Genomic DNA, 19,933 nt, shown 5'->3' with positions numbered 1-19,933 from the left:
TATGGGCTCAAAGCAATCTTTAATCTCCCAAGAAAAATTACACAACACTACCGAGAATTATTCCCATTTCTTCTCTGGAAAATTATTTTTTTTAAAAAAAACTTCGTTCTTTTTTGTTAAATAAATAAACTTAGTCTCCAATTTTATTAATAAATTAGCTCACAAAATACATGGCCATCATGCTATAAAATGCTTGAATTTGTCCAATTGCGCATCTAATCATTTGGGAGTAAAAGGGCCGACGAATATCATCATTAACGTGGAGATACCTTCTGATAATTTTTTTAAAATATATTATATATATAAAAAAAGTAACATTATTATACAGTTTTCGGTGACCTTTTCAGGTTTCCACCACACAAGAATAATTATATGCAAGCAATATTGGAATTTAAAAATACAAAATTCGCAATTGTTATTCAGGTTTTTAATCTTTAATTAATTGGAACTTGTTTTTTGGAACAATTTTTTTATAACTATGACTGTAAAATATGTGGGAAATACTAGTTGTATTTAATTAAGTGGTGAATAACTAATTCTTACCTACGTCGTGTCACGCTTTTATATTAAATTAAATCATGGAAATATTTAATTAACTAGATGAGTTCGTTGGCTTATTAGTAATACGATATAATATATCACATACATAGACTTCATCACTCATAATTTTTTTTAACATATTTTAATCGAGTATAGTTTGAATAATAATTTTCACATAATATTATACGATTTCGGAATGCTTGAATTTTCTCAACAATTATTTAAAAAAATTAATTAATAATTAAACACCTTTTTTTATTTTCTTTTTTTTCAAAAAAACAAAAGTATCTATCCATCTTCTAGAATTTCTTACTCTTTTTACTTCTTTTTTTTTTTTTTTTTTTCCTATTTTCAATGGATCGGACTCACGTTTTTTTTTTCATATTAAGATAATTTTATATCATTACACTGTTAGAGACATCGTCACTGTCTCGTTTATCAACATAATAAAAATAAAAATGTAGATTAATAAATTTAGTACGTCATTAGAGTTTCACAGGCCATTTTTTAATTTAATTTTAGTTAAACAACCACGACAAATAAAATTATAGTAAAAATTATTATTATTATTATTATTATTTATTTTGTTTTTTTTTAAAGAAAAAGTAAACGAAGTGACAAAAGATTAGCGTCATTGTCCAGTGGTTCGTGGTCCTGACCCGACAGAGATCCTGCGGTGGAGAGAGACTCCTCTTTTTTAAGATTTGTGTCTTTCTCGTAATTTCAAACAAAGTGCGAGGGTAATATTGGGAATTCAGCATCAGAGACCAGTCATCAAGTCCCTCGGTGTTGTGCAACAATAACCTCTGAATTCTGCTTCCGACTCTCAATTCTAAAATCTAAATCTTTAAACTGGCAAAATTGGAACGAAACAATCATGCAACATTGTCTCGTGGATCAGACGAGTTTATGATTTGATTCAAAATCGTGAAAATTATTGTTTTATATGTCAAAAATATTACTCATATCGATCATATGCATTCAACTCATAAATATAAACTTATGTAAAATGAAAATGTATTTATGGGACAATGCAACTTAATGTTTCAACAACCTAATTACCTTTTTCCCCAAGATTAAAGACACAACTCGGCTATGTTAATTGAAATATTAATTCAAAAAAAATTAAAAATTATTTGATTTATCGGCAATTGGATTCACGTGTTTGTTTGAATGAATTAAAAGATGAATACTACAGTCCAACACGAATTTTCGCATTATAAAAAACTCAATACACAAAATTTATTTATCAAATTTTACTATACTTTGAATAAAATACAATTGTTGTAAATATAATCGTGCGATATATTAATAGGGTCTTTAACATTATTAGAATTGAAATTAAAATTGGGTGAACATCATCATTCATCAATTTCATTTAGATGTATTTATCAAGATCATGATGGATTTCAAATTTGTGCCATATAAACACTGTTTTCATGTAAGGAATTGCTTTCTGTGAAACAGTTTTATATATAACAAATCAATCTTATTCATATCATAAAAAATAATATTTTTTTATTCACGTTAATATAATTTTTGAATGAAAAAAATAATTGGGCCACACTGAAAAAAAAAAGAAAGAAAGAAAAACGGACGTGATGTTTTGTGACTTTTGTCTATGAACTCTGTTTTAATTGGTACTATACGAGCATCTAGCTTTTATTTCCCTGGTATGTCAGGTTATAGTTTGTATGCAAAATATGTGATATTAGTAAAATAACACATTTCCAAATAATGTAAAAATTAAAAAGATAATAATTTTTTTTTAAAAATGGATATGTTCCAAGGATTTGGATTCCCTGCTCTGCTCTAGGGTAAAAGCACAAAACACTGCATTTTTGTATATAAGATGATTAGTTGATCATCCAATTTATCCGATTATTTTTTTTTTTTTGAAACAATATTCGATAATTTATTTAACTAATATAAAAATAGTTGATCATTCGAATTTTTTTTAAATTTTGTATATAAAATTTTTAAATAATTTTGGTTTAATTTGGTGGTAGCTCGGGTAGTTTAATTCAAAATATTAAAGGATGTAGGAGCTTAGAATTTTAGCCCGATAAACTAAAAATCTTGGTCCGTCATTGAATTTATTCGTATATTAAAAAAAACACGGCACACGAATATCGTACTTACCCAAGGAAGAGGATTCAAATCTATATTTCAAATCTATATATATTTTTTTAAAATAAAATCTATGTTTGAAATTGTTTTTGTTTTTGTTTTTTCCAGCTTTTGGGGTGATAATTTAAAGAATACAGTTCTCTGGACTGAACCAATTCCAAGATTCTTCGTTCAGTCCCAAAACACAGACACAAAATTCGGACTGCCCCTCAAGTCACCCCACCCACCTCACCCCCACCATCATACCCCTGAAATTAGTTGAAAATCAACAGATAAAAAAAAGCCGACAAAAAACAAAACCCCACAGCCCAAAACCTTTGCACCAGTGGCAGCAATGGCAATTCCACGCAAAGTGGAGGCCCGTTTTGGTCACCCTATCTTCTCATTGATTAATCATCATGGCGCATTTTAGCACACTCCCACCAATCCCATCCATCATCCACACCTGTAGTCAAGTAGTGTAACAAAAGCAAAAGCAGTGCACAGACATCATTCTTTCATACATAGTTCGCCCCCAGAAAAAGAGAACACAACACATTTTACTTCAAGAAAGACACATGCTAAGAGTGACATCCCACGTATTCCTCCAACTAAGTTTCGCATAAAGCTCCGATCTTTGCTCCCACACTCGAGATTTTGCACAAAGATTGTCGTAGCTCGCATTTCTTTCTGTTGTTTCAAGATGGAGAAACTCATTCTTGTGGTCAACTGCGAGCTCAAAGCTTGTGGGATAGTGTAGGATTCGCCCAAGGATCTGCTACTTGCGGCGGTCCTTCTTCCGCTTCTTTCTTTTTCTTTTTAGTTTTCCAACACTCCTCCGTTTTTCAGAGGAATGGGTTGCAAGAGCTTGATAATAGGTGATTTGGGACCGGAGAGGAAAGGGAGCGGTGGGTTGAGAACACAACAGGCTGGGCGTGCGTCTTGCAGAGGAAGTTAGGCTAATATTTTTGTGGAAAGAGAGATACGAAAGGGGATGAAAATGGTTTCGCTCTAAGGGGAATAGTTCAATATTCCTTTGTCCTCTCGGTTCTTACTTTGAATCTCGCGGTACATTTTCTGTTATAGATAAATACAAGAATATTCTCAAATTCTGCTGTTCGTTGGCGCATGTTGCTGCTCTTTTAAGTTATATATACCATGGGGTACTTGTTGAAAGAGGCTTTGAAGACTCTCTGTGGAGTCAACCAGTGGTCTTATGCTGTTTTCTGGAAGTTTGGTTACCAAAACCCCAAGTGAGTTTGTCAAAATCAAGCCTGTTTCTTTTCAATCTTTTTTGCAGGATTTGTGGAAAAACCATCCTCTCTCTCTCTCCCCTCCTTACAAATTTGATTCCTCTGTTTCTTTGAATATAAACTTTCATTCTTTAATTTCATATGTTGATGATAATCATTTTTATTATGGATGGAGGCATTTTAACATGCTCCTTTTCCAGTTGCCTTTGATTACTTGGGATGCAACAATGCTCTGTTTTCTTGAAATTTTGCTACCATGGTGGAGAGCAAATAGGGGATAAAAAGATTAGCTCCACATGTTCTTTTTCCCTACGTGTAAATAACGGGCCAAGTGCAACCCAACAAATTATGGTCATATTAATGACATTTTGTTGTTTGATCCTTAATTATAAGTTTAACTACGTGTCATATACAGTTAAAGCATCCAAATTTAGCGGTAAACAAGATTTTGGTTTGACATTTTCAGATTTATTGGGTACGCTTGTCGTTTTTTCTCTTTGTGATCAAATAACTTTCCTTTTCTAACTTTGGAGTTTTGTGGTTGGTTCATTCAATTTGTCTAGGGGAATCTTAGTAAAGGGTACAAATATATTTGTTTTAATATCATGAAAAAAGCCTTTCAACTGTTATGATTTCCTGTTTAAGAATTTGTTCGTTTCTGATATTGTCCTTATCTGCACCAAATTTCTAGCTCCTTGGATCTTGTTTCCTTTTTTGAAAATCTTCAGTTTTCACCACGAGTTCACATGGTGTTTATGTGATATTCTTAAAGTTTAAAAATGCTAATATGAGCTAAAATCTGAATTGGCAGGCTTTTAATTTGGGAAGAAAGTTATTATGAATTGGATTCGAATTCGAGACGTCCATGGATTGTTTCGGGAAACAAGAATCTGGAAAATGTTTTCCAAGATTTCAGTAATTCTTGGGTTTCAGAGGAAAATTGCAATTTGCCTTCTGGTGTGCAAGCACAGGACACAGTTCATTTGCTAGTAAACAAGATGATGATGGAAAATCATGTTAATATTGTGGGCGAAGGGTAAAGAAATCTAATGTTGTGCATTCCTTGTGCTGGGATTGCATTAAGATTCTCTAAATGTACTTAGATACTAGCCTGATTTTGTTTTTGCAGATTAGTTGGAAGAGTTGCATTTACTGGTAACCATCAGTGGATACTATCTGAGATTTATTATGGAGAGGCCAATCCTCCAGAGGTATAATATCAAATGCTTGTGTTAGATCCGTCGTGTCTCGAGGCTCAGTTTTGCTTGTTATAAGCTCAAACATCCGATTTGCAAATTCGTTGTTAGCTTAGGAATACTGTTTTATTCCTCTTGGGGTTTTTAGTACTGAGTGTTTTACAGTAGCGGTCAAAGGACTAATTGCTTTATCTTTTTGTGGCCTTCTAGGTTGTGAAAGAGGTGTGCCAACAATTATCAGCTGGCATTAAGGTATCAAGATCAAGTTTTTGTCACGGTTGATCTTTAATTTTTTTGCCATGATTTTATCCTTTAGCTAATTCTCTTATTTTATTGTCGAACAGACAATTGTCGTTATTCCTGTTCTTCCTCATGGTGTTGTGCAGTTTGGATCTTACTTGTCGGTATGTCCTTTCCATTTGATTATTTCCATTCAACTTTTACGATCATAAAAAGTTCATTTCCTAAAATGAAGTTGTTGCATGCTGTCTCAGATATCGGAGAACATGGGATTTATTAACAATGTAGCATCATTAGTACTTCAGCTGGGAAACATACCTGGTACCTTACTGTCTGATGACTATGCATCGAAAGAACTCGGCCCAAAAATGGGGGTTCCAGCATGTCTTGGAAATTCTACTCCTTGTGACCCGTCTTTTGAGTCAAATACTATCGCTACCTCATCTTTCGTTACTGACAGCCTAGACCATGTCGGTAGCTCGATTCCAGTTATTCCCTCGACTACAGGAATATGGAGGAACCAACATGCTTCTCTTTATGTCCCAAGTTCCTCTCTTGTTTTACCTTCTGGCAGTTCGTCTTTAGCGATTGGAAATACGAAAACTATATCATTAATAGGTTATGGTTCAGATGGAAACAGAACTGGTAATGAAAATATTGCTTCCAAGTGTTCAGCTTCTAGTGGGCATATAAATGTGAATTTGTCTAAAATGGAGTCTTCTTTCTCTGTTTCTGTCGACAATTTGACAGCAAATTCCTTGCATTGTTATAGCTCTGTAAACCAGCCTCATCACTTCGACAAGAAGTGTGCACAAGGTGAGTTCTTTGCTAGTAACAAAGAAATTGGACAAAACGTAAATGAAATCAGTGATACTACGCTGCCTCAGCAGAATAAGCATCTGAATATGAGTCATTCTGGTAATCATTCCAAGTACGATGATCCATGCTCTCAACTTCAATCAGGGGACGATCTGTTTGATATTTTTGGTGCAGACTTTAAGAATAAAATGTTCCGTGGTTGCTGGAGTAGCTGTATGAACAACGAATCAACCCCTGAAAAGTATATATCTGATAACAATAATATTTGTTCCAAGAGTTTGGCTTCTTTGGAACCAAATGGTACTAGCCAAGGCAACTTGGATAGTGTGATTTTCTCGACTGGCACTGACCATCTCTTGGATGCTGTTGTCGCTACTGCTACACCTACTGTGACAACAAATGACAGTGTTTCTTGCAGGACGTCATTGACAAATTCAGGTACCTCTTCTGCACCAAATGGTTCACTTCTCCCCTATGGGCGCTTTGACCAGGTGAAGGGAGAACTATTTGGTGTTCCAAAATATTTGGCAACGGCAGGAGCAGTGAGTTCTTGTTCATTGAGAACCTTGTCTTCCAAAGAAGAGAAGGGGACATATTCCCCGAGTAGTTCAATTTATGGATCACAAATTAGTTCCTGGATTGAAAAGAGTCAAAACACGAAGCAGGATAACAGTGTGTCTACTGGATGTTCCAAGAAACCGAGTGAAACTTGCAAAACAAATCGTAAGAGGCTTAAACCAGGAGAAAACCCAAGACCTAGGCCAAAAGATCGCCAAATGATCCAAGATCGTGTCAAGGAGTTGAGGGAGCTTGTCCCAAATGGTGCAAAGGTAATATTCCTGCTCGAGTGTCCATTTTTTCTGATTTTCTTTCTGTGTAAAGTTTGGCCGGCCCGTTACTTAATTTGTTGTACATTGTTTCTCCTTCCCTTGTGTTAACAGTGCAGCATTGATTCTCTTCTGGAACGGACCATCAAACACATGCTTTTCTTGCAAAGTGTCACCAAGCATGCAGATAAGCTAAAGCAAACTGGAGAATCCAAGGTGCGAACACCATATTTCCGGCTTTTTTTTGTTGGTATGGACCTTTTTTGATGAACTAATGTTCTTATGCTTGTCTTATCAAGTTTCAGTTAATTGGAAAAGATGGTAATTTGCTTCTGAAAGAAAACTTTGAAGGAGGAGCGACGTGGGCCTATGAAATAGGCTTGCAATCCATGGTCTGTCCTATTATAGTCGAGGATCTAAACCAACCCCGTCAAATGCTCGTGGAGGTAATAACAGCCGTCTTTTGGTAAACTTCCCTGAAACCATAAACCACTGCATAAATATTAAAGCTCAAAGATGTTTTTCCTGACAGATGCTCTGTGAGGAAAGAGGTTTATTTTTGGAAATAGCTGATATAATCAGAGGACTGGGATTAACCATTTTGAAAGGGGTCATGGAAACTCGTAATGACAAGATTTGGGCTCGGTTTGCTGTTGAGGTACGCCTTCTTCGTTAAGAACAGTGAAAATAACTATTAGAATTGCTTCCTCTCTCTTTACACGTCCTCTGCGGCAACAGGCTAACAGGGACGTCACGAGGATGGAAATCTTTATCTCATTAGTCCGCCTGCTGGAGCAAAGTACGAAAGATGTCCCACAAGACAAGAAAATGGTCCAACAATTTCACCAAACCGCCGCTCTTCCAGTGTCTGGTATATCAGATATTATGCACTGATCAAATCCGTGACTAGTAACTTGTTTTGGAAGCTTTAAGAGCGGGCAAACTCAAAGCTTGCTATGACTAAGATTTCCAACTGAAATCACTCATCGTTATGATGGAAACACGACTCACTGTCTTCCTGGAGCAAAACCGAATGTTTCTGATGTTCGGTTTACAGCTGTGATTGGATATATATATGGATTGAATAAGTTCAAGGGCGATTCGATTATGACAATCCTGATCATAAGGGACGAGTTCCTGTTTCTGCTTGCTGGTGTTTCAGGGGCCTCGGAATGTATAGAAATTGTGTGCAATGGTATAGCTAGGAGCCTAGGGAGACTGGTTTGTTTGTTTTGCTTGTTTAATTTACGATTGTATCTTTCTTTGTTTCAGATTTATGGATTTGTGCTTTTCAAACTATGGCAGTGTCTGTGTTTTTGTTACCTTTGTACAAGTTCAACCTGCTATTAGGACAACTTATATATACACATACATTCATTAGGACATCATACGGGCAAAAAAAAAAAAAATGTAAAAACCAACAAAACAAAAATTAGTAAATTACTAATATAATTCATTAAACTAATTTTGTTATTTTTAATAATTTATATTTCTTTTTTATTTTATCTTTTTTCGAATTTTCAATTTTTAAAATCAAGTGATATTTCATTTTAATATTATATATGACCGTACGTACACATTTTTCACAATAGGGAAAAATGACCGTAAGTTAATTTTCAAATTTAATCAAATCAATATATTTCACAATAATATCTTTTATAATTAAAATCATACAGTGTATCATTAGATATTTTGTTAAAAAAATGATATAAGAAAAATAAAAAAATTATTTTTATTTCAAAATTTAATATATGTTGTATTTTATTCCAAGCTTTAATAAAATATCGATAAATTAAAAATTTTCACTCCCCAATATTTTTAAGTATTTTCAGAAAATAATTAACTGATAATTTGCTTACCACTACAAAATTTTAAGATAAAACAGGAAATATATTATGCGTCAATATTAAAAATAGTATTTTTTTCACTATTTTTATTAAACACACATAAATGAATAGTATTATTTACACTCCAAAAAGTGTTAATCACACTCCAAGTTATATTTTTATTATACTTGTTGACAAAATTATCCTTACTTATGACTTTCTAAATATCAAGGTTCTAAAACGCGTGAAGCGCGTCGAAGCGTGGAGGTCAGGCTTCAAGCTTTTCAAGCTTAAGCGAGCTTAGAACGAGCTTAAGCGTGAAAAAGCGTTTTCAATTTTTACTATAATTTTAATTATTTTAAGACAAACATTAAATAAAATGTTAGATTAACCATAAATATATGATTTAATGGATAATTCAAATTCCAAACTATAAATATACATATTTATAAAAATGTTTTCATTTTAAAAAACAAATGAAATCTTTCGTTCTAAAAAGCGGTTGCTTAATCGAGTTTAAGCGTATTAAAGCTTAAGCGAGATTAAGCGTCGCTTAAGCGTGCTAAATATATATAAAATCTTGTTTGACCTTCCAAACATATATTTGCATTCATTATAAAAATTATTATGTTTAAATCACTCATATTTTTATTCTAGATATAATCAAACAATAATATTTTAACAATTAACGTGCAAAAATATTTATATATTTTATGTTTTATCTCGAATTTCACAAAATATTATAAAATTTTGGTTAAATCAAATTAAATATTAACTATTATCTAAATTCGTGTATAATTTGATTTGGTTATATCATGATTAACTCGATTATTAGTTTTAAGAATATATATTATATTACTTCAATTCATTAAATATTTGAAAATTTGACCAGATAATAAATTGAAGTTCCAAAAAGATATTTTTTAATTTTATTTTTTAAGAGAGTATTTAATTTCTTTTATTTATTGAAAATATTTACTTAATTTTATTGCTTAGAAATAAATTATTTTAATTAGTATTATTTTAATTATTTTATTTTATTGGTTTCTAAATCAAGTGATTACACAATATTATATAATTTATACTGAAACTAATATTATAAATTCACGACATATTTATAAAAAAAATAAAAATAAATATTATATTCTACCTTATGAATATACTACATTATTATTGAAAATTATATTATTACATTGATAAGAAAAGTATCTAGTCATATAAACTAATGCAATTAAAATGTATAAAAAAAATAGATAACTATATCAATATTTAAGAATTCATTAAAATTTTAATATTATTGCTATATGTAAAAAAAAAAACTCTCCAATAAGATGATAAATTATATTTGTAGGCAATTTACTATATAATTTTTTTTTTTTTTGTATATTAGTTTAAGATTTTCTCTAAAAATAATGGATTGCTTATTTATTTGTTTATTAATTATACAAGGAAGTTAGTTTATAATAATAGGTATTGATAAGCACGAATCCTATAGCTTATTTGACATTTTATTTTGTCTTATTCGTGCTTATCTGACATTTTTATTCTGAGTTTTGCGCCTAAATCGTCATACTTTTATGTGTTTGTAGGTTTGACTAAAATTTGAGAAGACTTAAATATTGAAGAAAAAGTCAAACAATGCGATGCCACGTTGGAACTTGGCCGAAAGACACGGAAAAATCATAAGAGATCAAGAGTATTGAAGAGAATAAAATACACGGACCCCGTGCACCTTTTGGAAGAGGGTCCGTGTATTTTGTGTAAAGGAAGGATTCGGTTCCAGTTTAATGCACGGACCCTATGCATGCTTTGGAAAAAGGTCTGTTCATCCTGAAGATAATGAATATTCACTCTAAAAAATGCACGGACCCCATGTATGGGTCTTGATAAGGGTTCGTGTATCTTCGTAAAGAGATCGGTGTTCCAGTTAAATGCACGGACCTAGGCACGAACCTATGTCCGGGGTCCGTGCATATCACGAATTTGTAAAAAAATATATTGCTAGAATTTGGAAATTTCGAGATTCTGATTATTGGAGGCAATATTGGACATTATTTGGGACAAAAAATAGGGTTTTTGGAGAAAAATATAAAAGAGAATCAAGCCCTAAATTGAGAGAACTTTTGACTTTTGAACTTTTGCCAGATTTTAGAACTGACGACAAGAGCTTAGAGAAGAATAAGCGCGCACGGCGCAACACAAGCAAGATTCGGCACCATCACTAAGAATTTTCTAATTCTTCTTTTTATGTTTTATTTGTCATGAATTCAAACATGAGAATTTTGTCTCTTTTTTATATTATGGAGTATTCGTCTTTTGACCGGGGTCACGATAGAGCCAGACTATTGATTTTTGTTCCTGGAATGGATTGATTGATGTTTTGATTTATTTTATATTTATTGATTAATATTTGTGCATAATTTTTACTTTTAATCTGGCCAATTAATTGCATGTCTGTTGTTCGATCTAGACTTGAAAAAGAAAAGATTGAAATTAGCTTCAAAAATATTAATCAACACATAGTTATACCGACTAAAAATAGTATTCGGTTTCAGTGTGCGATTTTAGGCAAAAGCTGAAATTTCATAGTTGCGAATGCGTTTTTGTTTAATTAAATTCAATTAGATTAATAATTATTCTAGAAAATTTCGTCGTGAATATGAAGAATTCTTGCTTGATTAAATCCAATATGTGGCAATCATCGATGTCTGGCACCGTTGTGTGTTCCTGGTCATTTTCTTGAAATTTGAATTCGTCTTTAATTTATTTTTCTCTTTTAATTTAATTAAAATATTTGCTTTAGAATAATTTAGTTTATTTTCGTTAGTTTAATAATTCATAAAAATCCTTCCTTTTATTTAGCCTAGATTAAATTGAATAATTTATATCTTAGTATTTAAACAATAATTTCTGTGGGATCGACTTGGACTCTATCCAATTATATTATAACTTGACCTAGTTCACTTGCTAGAATTTCCCAACCAAAATCGTCGGTCAAGTTTTTGGCGCCGTTGCTGGGGACTATTTGTTTACTATTATGATCGATTATTTATTTGAGACTAGGTTTTTATTTTATTTTGTTTACTTTTTAATCAAGTGGTTGATTTGTGCGCTTAATTTTTTTATTTCAGGAGTATATTTCATGTTATATGAGTTGTGCTCGAGATATTGAAAACATCATACCACTTGACTTGGAGATTTAAAGCACTATTCGTCGCATACGTAGAGCTCAGAGACAACATAACTTGGTCTTTGATTTCGAATCTGAAGAGGAGTTAGAAGATATGGCCGAAGACGAGAGTAATCGCACTCTGATGGACCTTCATCGACCATTGGTTGGAGGATATGGATCCAGCATTGTTCGCCCTGCAGTTCAGGCGAATATTTGAGCTTAAACCATCCATCATTCAGATGATTCAAATGCAAGTCAGATTTGGAGTGGCGCCTTCTGAGGATCCGAATGCTCATCTGGAGAAATTTTTGTCAATATGTGACACCTTCAAATTTAATGGAGTGACTTCTGATGTTATTCGGCTGAGGCTATTTTCATTTTCTCTACAAGGAGAAGCGATTGAGTGGCTTCGAGATTTGCAAGAAGGATCGATTACTACCTGAGATGGTCTGGTTGAAGTCTTCATGCACATGTATTTCCACCAACCAAAGTTACACAGTTGCAAAATGAAATCATGTCTTTTAGGCAGAAGGATGAGGAATCATTGAATGCAGCATGGACAAGATTTAAAAAGATGTTGAGAGTGCGTCTTGTGCATGGGTTATCAGTGGGCCAACAAGTAGAGACTTTCTACTATGGGGTGGATTCATCTGTGCGTTCTATGCTTGATGCAACTGCCAATGGCAGCCTCTATAGAAAGACTCCTACAACAACACTCGAAATTATATCAAATATGGCTGAAAGCAATGTTGGTTGGCAAGATAGTAGGAGAAAAAAAAAGTCGGATTTCTTGAGATGGATTCTCTGACAGCAATTACAGCAAAATTTGATGAACTGACCCATAAAGTGTCTCAAATGCAAGCTAATAAATCGGCACCAGTAAAACAAGTGAATCAAGTCCAAGGAAGCACTGAGGCAGCTGAAGGATCAGCGAGTGGCATTCCATTCATGCCAGATTCATTTTTTGATGGGATGTCAGTTTTTGAAGGAGATTCAGTGAATTATGTCGGGAACCAAGGGCGACAACAATATAATTCATTTAGTTTCTCATATAGTCCGGGTTGGAGAGGTCACCCAAATTTTGGGTGGAAACAAGCTGAAAATTTGGTTGAGCCACAATATTTCAATCCTGCTCAACAGCCTACACAACAAAGACCCCCTCAGCAAACAGTTAGACCTCCACAAGGTGTTGGACCTTCTATGCCACCGGGTTTCAAGCCATCCGAGAATAAATCAAATCTTGAAGATATGCTTGCAAAATACATAGCTGGGAATGAGATGAGATGGAAAAATCATGACGCCATGTTGCAAAGAGTGGAAACTCAATTAGGACAGTTGGCGAACCAGTTCTCTACAGGGGCTCCAAGCTCACTACCTAGTGACACAGTGAAAAATCCTAAGGAAGTGAATGTCATCTTTGTACAACAAGCTATGACAGTCAAGACAAAAAAGCAAGAAGTCAAAGTAGAGCACACACCAGAACAAGTCATTCTCTCTCCACGCAAAGGTAAGAAAGGTAAGAAAGATGACTTAAATTCTTATGTTGATATTTCTAGTATTTATTTTTCCCAAAGAGTTATGCAATTAAAATTTGATCATCAATTAAAAAAATTTCTTGAAATTTTCAAGAAACTCCATGTTAACATCCCTTTTGCAGATGCCTTAGCTCAAATGCCGAGTTATACTAAGTTCTTGAAGGGAATTCTAACAAATAAGAGGAAGCTAACCAATTTGGATACAGTGACTTTGAATGAAAAATGTTCGGTGGTACTTCTAAACAAGCTCCCACCAAAACTTCGAAATCCAGGGATTTTTTCTATACCTTGTAGTATGTCATTTGATAAGGCTTTATGTGATCTAGGTGCTAGTATAAAATTAATGTCATATTCACTTGCAAAAAAATTGGATATAGGAGTGATGGAACCTACCACTATGTCCCTCAAGCTTGCTGATAGATCAATTAAACATCCTAAAGGAATAATGGAGAATGTGTTCCTTAAAGTTAATGAATTTATCTTTCCTGTGGACTTTGTGGTACTTGATATGGATGATGATCGTGAAACTCCTTTGATATTAGGACGTTCATTCTTGGCAACCAGTAGAGCACTAATTGATGTTCAAAAGGGGGAATTAATACTTAGGTTGAATGAGAAGCAAGTTGTGTTTAATATGTTTAATAATAATTCCTCTTATCATAAAGTCAATTATTCTTGTCTGAATGTTGATGCTCGTAGTACATGAATAGGTGACAATGTTGAGGTATGAAACGCAGTGAAATCGTCCTCTTTGAAGATGAAAGGATTAACTACAACCTCGCAAAATACAAAACTTTCTATCGAAGAGCCTCCTGGACTTGAATCTAAATCTTTACCCTCTTATTTGAAATATATAACGTTGGAAGATTCAAGTATACCTGTAATTGTATCATCATCTTTGGCAGGTAGGGAATAATCAAAGCTTGCTAGGCTCTTACGCGATTATATTCGCACAATGGGGTGGAGCATCGATGATATAAAAGGACTTGGACCCATAGTGTTGGTGGATGATAGCGTAGGCAGATATCGTGGTGTTGAAAGACATAGATCCACGAAATCAAATGATCCACCTTGAAATTAAAAAGGGAAGCAAAGTCGGGCTATAGACTATAAATTTAGCCCTTGCTGGGAGGCAACCCAGTTTCTTTCCCTTTTGTTCGTTTAATTCGTTTCATTTTGTTTTAATGTTTAATTTTTTTTGTCATTTTTTTAGTTAATTCCAGCGATTTGTTATAGGTGCAGGTAATTTACTGAAGCGGATACATCATTGATTGAGGAGGAGAGCGCGTATATTTTTGGCAATCGTATCATTCAGGGGAGTCTCTTTAAAATTTAGCATCTTGTGTGCTTGAGTGTTTTAACTGAAATTTTTAGATGCAAATTAATTTGTGTGGATTCAATTTGTGAGTTTTGGGTGTCAACTTTTGTGCCATTTTAATTTATTTTTTTTTAAAAAAAGGCACGGACCATGTCCGAAAACCGTGCAGTGGTCCGGATATTTAAATTGCTCAACTTGGTCAAAATGTGAAGCTACACGAACCCTAATCCGGACCCATGTCCGAGGTCTGATTAGTCCTCGAAGCAAGAATTTGAATGATTATGACTTAGAGATGATTTAGACGATCTTTGGACCGTTTAAGCCTTTCAAGCCTACCTAGTGCATCACTTTTGTCCCTAGTAACCCTATTGAGTCTGATAAAAATCGAATGGTGTGTGCCAATGGCACACAATTAGACCTCATTCGTCATTTTTTCTGTTCTACACTGACTACTTGATTTTTAGCATATACACTATTTTTTCTACCTGAATTTTGAGAGAAACAAATATTTTAGCGTTTTTAAATTTACATAAACTCCAAGTATTCACAAAAAAACATTTGAAGGAGTTGGTGAACTATTTTTTAATGAAGAAAAAATTGAAAAAAAGAAAAAGAAAAAAGAAAGTACCTGAAAAGAATTCAAGGGCTATTGAGAAAAAAAGATAAAAAAAGATAGGAAATGGTTGTATTTATGAAGCAAAAGGAAGCGATGAAATTCAATAATCGATGGGAATTGGAGTTATTTAATTATCCTAATTGACATGTTTGTATGTTGTCTCTCACTTTTGAATTTCTATCATTTATTATAACTGTGAGTCGTGGCCTAACGTTATAAGCTTAAAAGACCTTTTGACCATTCGCTCCACATATAATAGAGAGGGATATGAAAGACAAGCATATGGGGCGAGAAAAAGAAAAAAAATGATGAATAAACATGAGGGATCCTTGAACCGAATAACTTCTGAGGAGTATAAGTTCTGACACTCACACTACACATGTCTCATTCTGTTGATTTTTTCTGGGTAGTGTTCGAGTTTTGAATTGCGACGAAAGTGAGGCTTGTGATTTTCGAAGTATGAGCTTTTGACTGTGTGTGACGAGATTTGGTAGATTGAAAGATTTTGATTGTGCACTCTGTGTTGTAAATCATTGATATTTCTCATCTCTAATTTCTTCTGATTTGTTCGAGGACGAACAAAGGCTAAGTGTGGGGGGTTTGATAAGCACGAATCCTATAGCTTATTTGACACTTTATTTTGTCGTATTCGTACTTATCTGATATTTTTATTCCAAGTTTTGCGCCTAATCGTCATACTTTTATGTGTTTGTAGGTTTGACTAAAATTTGAGAAGGCTTAAATATTGAAGAAAAAGTCAAAACAATGCGATGCCACGTTGAAACTTGGCCGAAAGACACGGAAAAATCATAAGAGGTCAAGAGGATTGAAGAGAATAAAATACACGGACCCTGTGCACCTTTTGGAAGAGGGTCCGTGTATTTTGTGTAAAGGAAGGATTCGGTCCCAGTTTAATGCACGAACCTCGTGTATGGGTCTTGATAAGGGTCCGTGCATCTTCGTAAATAGATCGGCGTTCCAGTTAAATGCACGGACCGAGGCACAGACCTATGTCCGGGGTCCGTGCATATCGCAAATTTGGGAAAAAAAATATTTTGCTAGAATTTGGAAATTTCGAGATTTTGATTATTGGAGGAAATATTTGACATTATTTGGGACGAAAAATAGGGCTTTTGGAGAAAAATATAAAAGAGAATCAAGCTCTAAATTGAGAGGACTTTTGAGTTTTGAACTTTTTCCAGATTTCAGAACTGATGGCGAGAGCTGGAAGAAGAAGAAGAAGCGCGCACGGCGCAACACAAGCAAGATTCGGCACCATCGCTGAGAATTTTCTAATTCTTCTTTTCTGTTTTATTTGTCATGAATTCAAACATGAGAATTTTGTATCTTTTTCATATTATGGAGTAGTCGTCTTTTGACCGGAGCCATGATAGGGCCAGACTATTAATTTTTGTTCATGGAATGGATTGATTGATGTTTTGATTTATTTTATATTAATTGATTAATATTTGTGCATAATTTTTGCTTTTAATCTGGTCAATTAATTGCATGTCTGTTGTTCGATCTGGACTTGAAAAAGAAAATATTGAAATTAGCTTCAACAATATTAATCAACACATGGTTAAACCGACTAGAAATAGTATTCGGTTTCAGTGTGCGATTTTAGGCGAAAGCTGAAATTTCATAGTTGCGAATGCGTTTTTGTTTAATTAAATTCAATTAGAAATAATTGGACTGTTAAATAAAAATAGGATTGTTAATTCTAGAAATAGATTAATAATTATTCTAGAGAATTTCATCATGAATATGAAGAATTTTTGCTTGATTAAATCCAATACGTGGTAATCATCGATGTTTGGCACTGTTGTGTGTTCCTGATCATTTTTTAAAATTTGAATTCGTCTTTAATTTATTTTGCTCTTTTAATTTAATTACAATATTTGATTTAGAACAATTTAGTTTATTTTAATTCATAAAAATCCTTTTTTTATTTAGCCTAGATTAAATTGAATAATTTATATCTTAGTATTTAAACAATAGTCTCTGTGGGATCGACTTGAACCCTATCCAATTATATTATAATTTGATATAGTTCACTTGTTAGAATTTTCCAACCGAAATCTTCGGTAAGGTATGATTTTAAATTTTAGAGTGATTTAAAAACTTACTAAACAATATGAAAGGATAATATTTTCAATATATAAAATAAAAAACTAAAGTGGAGTGTGATTAGTATTTTTTGGAGTGTAAATAACATTACCATACATAAATATTTAAAGAAAAATTAAGTTAGATAAACATAATGCATGCCTATACAACCACTTAACTAACACACGCACATCCGCACACAGTAACACGCACTGTTCACATACTGTTCACACACTTTTCACTCTGAAAAATACAAACACAGAGAACACACACTGAATTTTTATATATGTGTACATAATTCATCAAATCACTTCTAAATTATTAAAAACTCGTAAAAATCTTTTAAAACAACTATGACTTCAAAAATACATCAAAGAAACGGATTTTTTTTGTCTTAAACCGAAGTGGAGATTATTCTAAAATGTTTCTGCGATTGAAATGTACCAGAGCACGTTCGGAAAGATGAGGTTATCAAAAATCTCTCCTTCAACTCTCACACCCTAGTCGCCTGCCTCTTCTTCCTCACCTTTTCTCTTCTTTTTTTTTTTCTACTAATACATTTTTTTTTCTCTCCTTTCTCTTTTTTTTTCTAGGCTTACTACCCTGCCCAATAAGTTGTATTAAAACCCAAAATACTAAACTTTAAAAAAAAACCCAAATAATAATGATTAAAGAGGTTCAGCCCACTCTCTAAATTAAAATTTTAACATAAATAAATAATAAATTTTTAAACTTCTAACCATGCTCGGATATCTCTTCTCCAGAAAATGCTAGGCATTAGGGCATCTTCAAGGGGCGAGGAAGCCTAGCGAGGAAGTGGGCTTCCTCTCCTCGTGCGATGTTGCAGCGGGGCCCGCGCGGACCCTCCGAGCGGTGACCCAGTCTGCAATCTTCTTTTTATTTTTTTTAATTTTTTTAATTTTGTTTTTAAAACTTGAAATTGATCTAATGGCCAGATTAATCTGGTCGTTGGAGATCCAACGGTTCAGATTAATCTGGTCTTTTAAATTATTAAAAATAATTTTAAAATTTAAAAATTAATGATAAAAAATTTAATCTAATTGTTCTAAATCAATGGCCAAGATCTGTCTATCCTTAAAAATTATTTTAAAAAATCATTTAATTATTTAAAAAAATTAAAAAATTTCTTAATTCGTGTATTTTTTAATTTTCTGTAATATTTAAATTTTAATTATGTGTAATTTTAATTTATTTTAATTGTGCAAATTTATTTTGTGTTTAAATAAAAATATATTTAATAAGATAAAAAAATTAACATTTAAAACATTCTATCTACAACACCATCTTACTCTCGCAAAACCAAGCAATGAAGTCTTCATCGCTGACATCATCATGCAATGAAGTTACCAACTTCATCTCACCAATATCATCCCACCATTGAACATGCTCTTAAATATTTAAAAATCTAACACCCATAAAATTCAAACTTTAAACTCTAAAAAAATCAAATAAATAGAATTCATGCGGTCTAGACGGTCACTTAAATTTCTTGACATTACAGATAGAGTGTAAATAACATTCCCTAGCCTATACAAACTATATATATATAAATATTTTTAAAAAAATTAAGTTAGATAAACTTAGTGCATGCCTATACAACCACTTAACTAATTCGAAATCACTTTTATTTTTCTTTTAGACGAGAATAAAAAATGCCTTACGGAATTACAAAGCAGGCTTCCCATTTTGGCCCCAACATTGGTTTTGTTCATTCATCACCCCTTTTTTTTGACATGAATGCTCAAGAATTAACCGTCGCCTCATATCAGAATATGACTGGTACGGTTAATTAGATTTTACGGTGCATTGTTATCCTCATTGCAAATCTAATATTATCGTTGGTTTAAACATGTGAGATTCATATTCCACTCGATCGTACAAAAAATTTAAAAAGACATACTAACAATGATGGTCATTTATTTGATCTATGCTAGCTGACTCGAGCAGATCGAACTAAACCTTCGATAAATTTGTCTAGTCTTAATCAAAAGTCTACTTCATGGGAAAATGACATGAATAATTAATATATATTTAATAAATTTATATAAAAATAATAATATCGCGCGACGTGAACCTAATCAAGCTACAATGTTTTGATAGAAAATCGTTGCACACTGACCACTCAAATGTTGATTAAACATAAAACATGTCAAAAACCAAGTTAAATTGAAATTATTATGCAAGTTGTCTGATGCTTTTTATATACTTTATATAATTATTATGGGGAGACCACATTGTTAGATTGAGGGGTATATTTTAATGTTTTTATCAAATTAATTTTTTTTAATAGGGAAATCATTAGGATAGGATATGATAATATTTGTTTTGCAAATATAGAGTAAGCAGGATCAG

The 19,933-nt window shown here is 32.9% G+C and overlaps 2 protein-coding genes across 3 annotated transcripts; both read left to right on the top strand.

Moving 5' to 3' along the window:
* The first annotated feature begins 2,933 nt into the window (after window positions 1-2,933).
* LOC140880233 (transcription factor LHW) lies at window positions 2,934-8,336 on the top strand. Of its 2 annotated transcripts, none has more exons than XM_073284507.1 (10): window positions 2,934-3,902; window positions 4,714-4,938; window positions 5,032-5,113; window positions 5,309-5,350; window positions 5,443-5,502; window positions 5,593-6,987; window positions 7,099-7,200; window positions 7,284-7,430; window positions 7,517-7,642; window positions 7,723-8,336. In XM_073284507.1, the coding sequence occupies exons 1-10, from the start codon at window positions 3,808-3,810 to the stop codon at window positions 7,876-7,878; spliced, it is 2,430 nt and encodes an 809-aa protein (XP_073140608.1). In that variant the 5' UTR covers window positions 2,934-3,807; the 3' UTR covers window positions 7,879-8,336. The 2 variants fall into 2 exon arrangements, with proteins under 2 accessions (XP_073140608.1, XP_073140609.1); XM_073284508.1 differs by having other exon boundaries at window positions 2,937-3,902; window positions 7,290-7,430; window positions 7,723-8,335.
* Window positions 8,337-12,777: 4,441 nt separating this feature from the next.
* LOC140878574 (uncharacterized) lies at window positions 12,778-14,223 on the top strand. Its single transcript, XM_073282183.1, has 2 exons — window positions 12,778-13,489; window positions 13,640-14,223. The coding sequence occupies exons 1-2, from the start codon at window positions 12,778-12,780 to the stop codon at window positions 14,221-14,223; spliced, it is 1,296 nt and encodes a 431-aa protein (XP_073138284.1).
* Window positions 14,224-19,933: the final 5,710 nt, after the last annotated feature.

The sequence above is a fragment of the Henckelia pumila genome, chromosome 2, assembly GCF_033568475.1.
Source record: "Henckelia pumila isolate YLH828 chromosome 2, ASM3356847v2, whole genome shotgun sequence".
Classification (NCBI taxonomy): Eukaryota; Viridiplantae; Streptophyta; class Magnoliopsida; order Lamiales; family Gesneriaceae; genus Henckelia; species Henckelia pumila.
This window is presented reverse-complemented; position numbering and strand designations above follow the sequence as displayed.

Excerpts from the sequence above, each read along its gene's own strand:
- LOC140880233 (XM_073284507.1), top strand. The coding sequence starts at position 3,808 with ATGGGGTACTTGTTGAAAGAGGCTTTGAAGACTCTCTGTGGAGTCAAC. Across the intron at positions 6,988-7,098 it reads TTGTCCCAAATGGTGCAAAG|TGCAGCATTGATTCTCTTCT; the intron begins GTAATATTCCTG and ends TTGTGTTAACAG. Across the intron at positions 7,643-7,722 it reads GGGCTCGGTTTGCTGTTGAG|GCTAACAGGGACGTCACGAG; the intron begins GTACGCCTTCTT and ends CTGCGGCAACAG.
- LOC140878574 (XM_073282183.1), top strand. The coding sequence starts at position 12,778 with ATGGATTCTCTGACAGCAATTACAGCAAAATTTGATGAACTGACCCAT. Across the intron at positions 13,490-13,639 it reads CATTCTCTCTCCACGCAAAG|ATGCCTTAGCTCAAATGCCG; the intron begins GTAAGAAAGGTA and ends TCCCTTTTGCAG.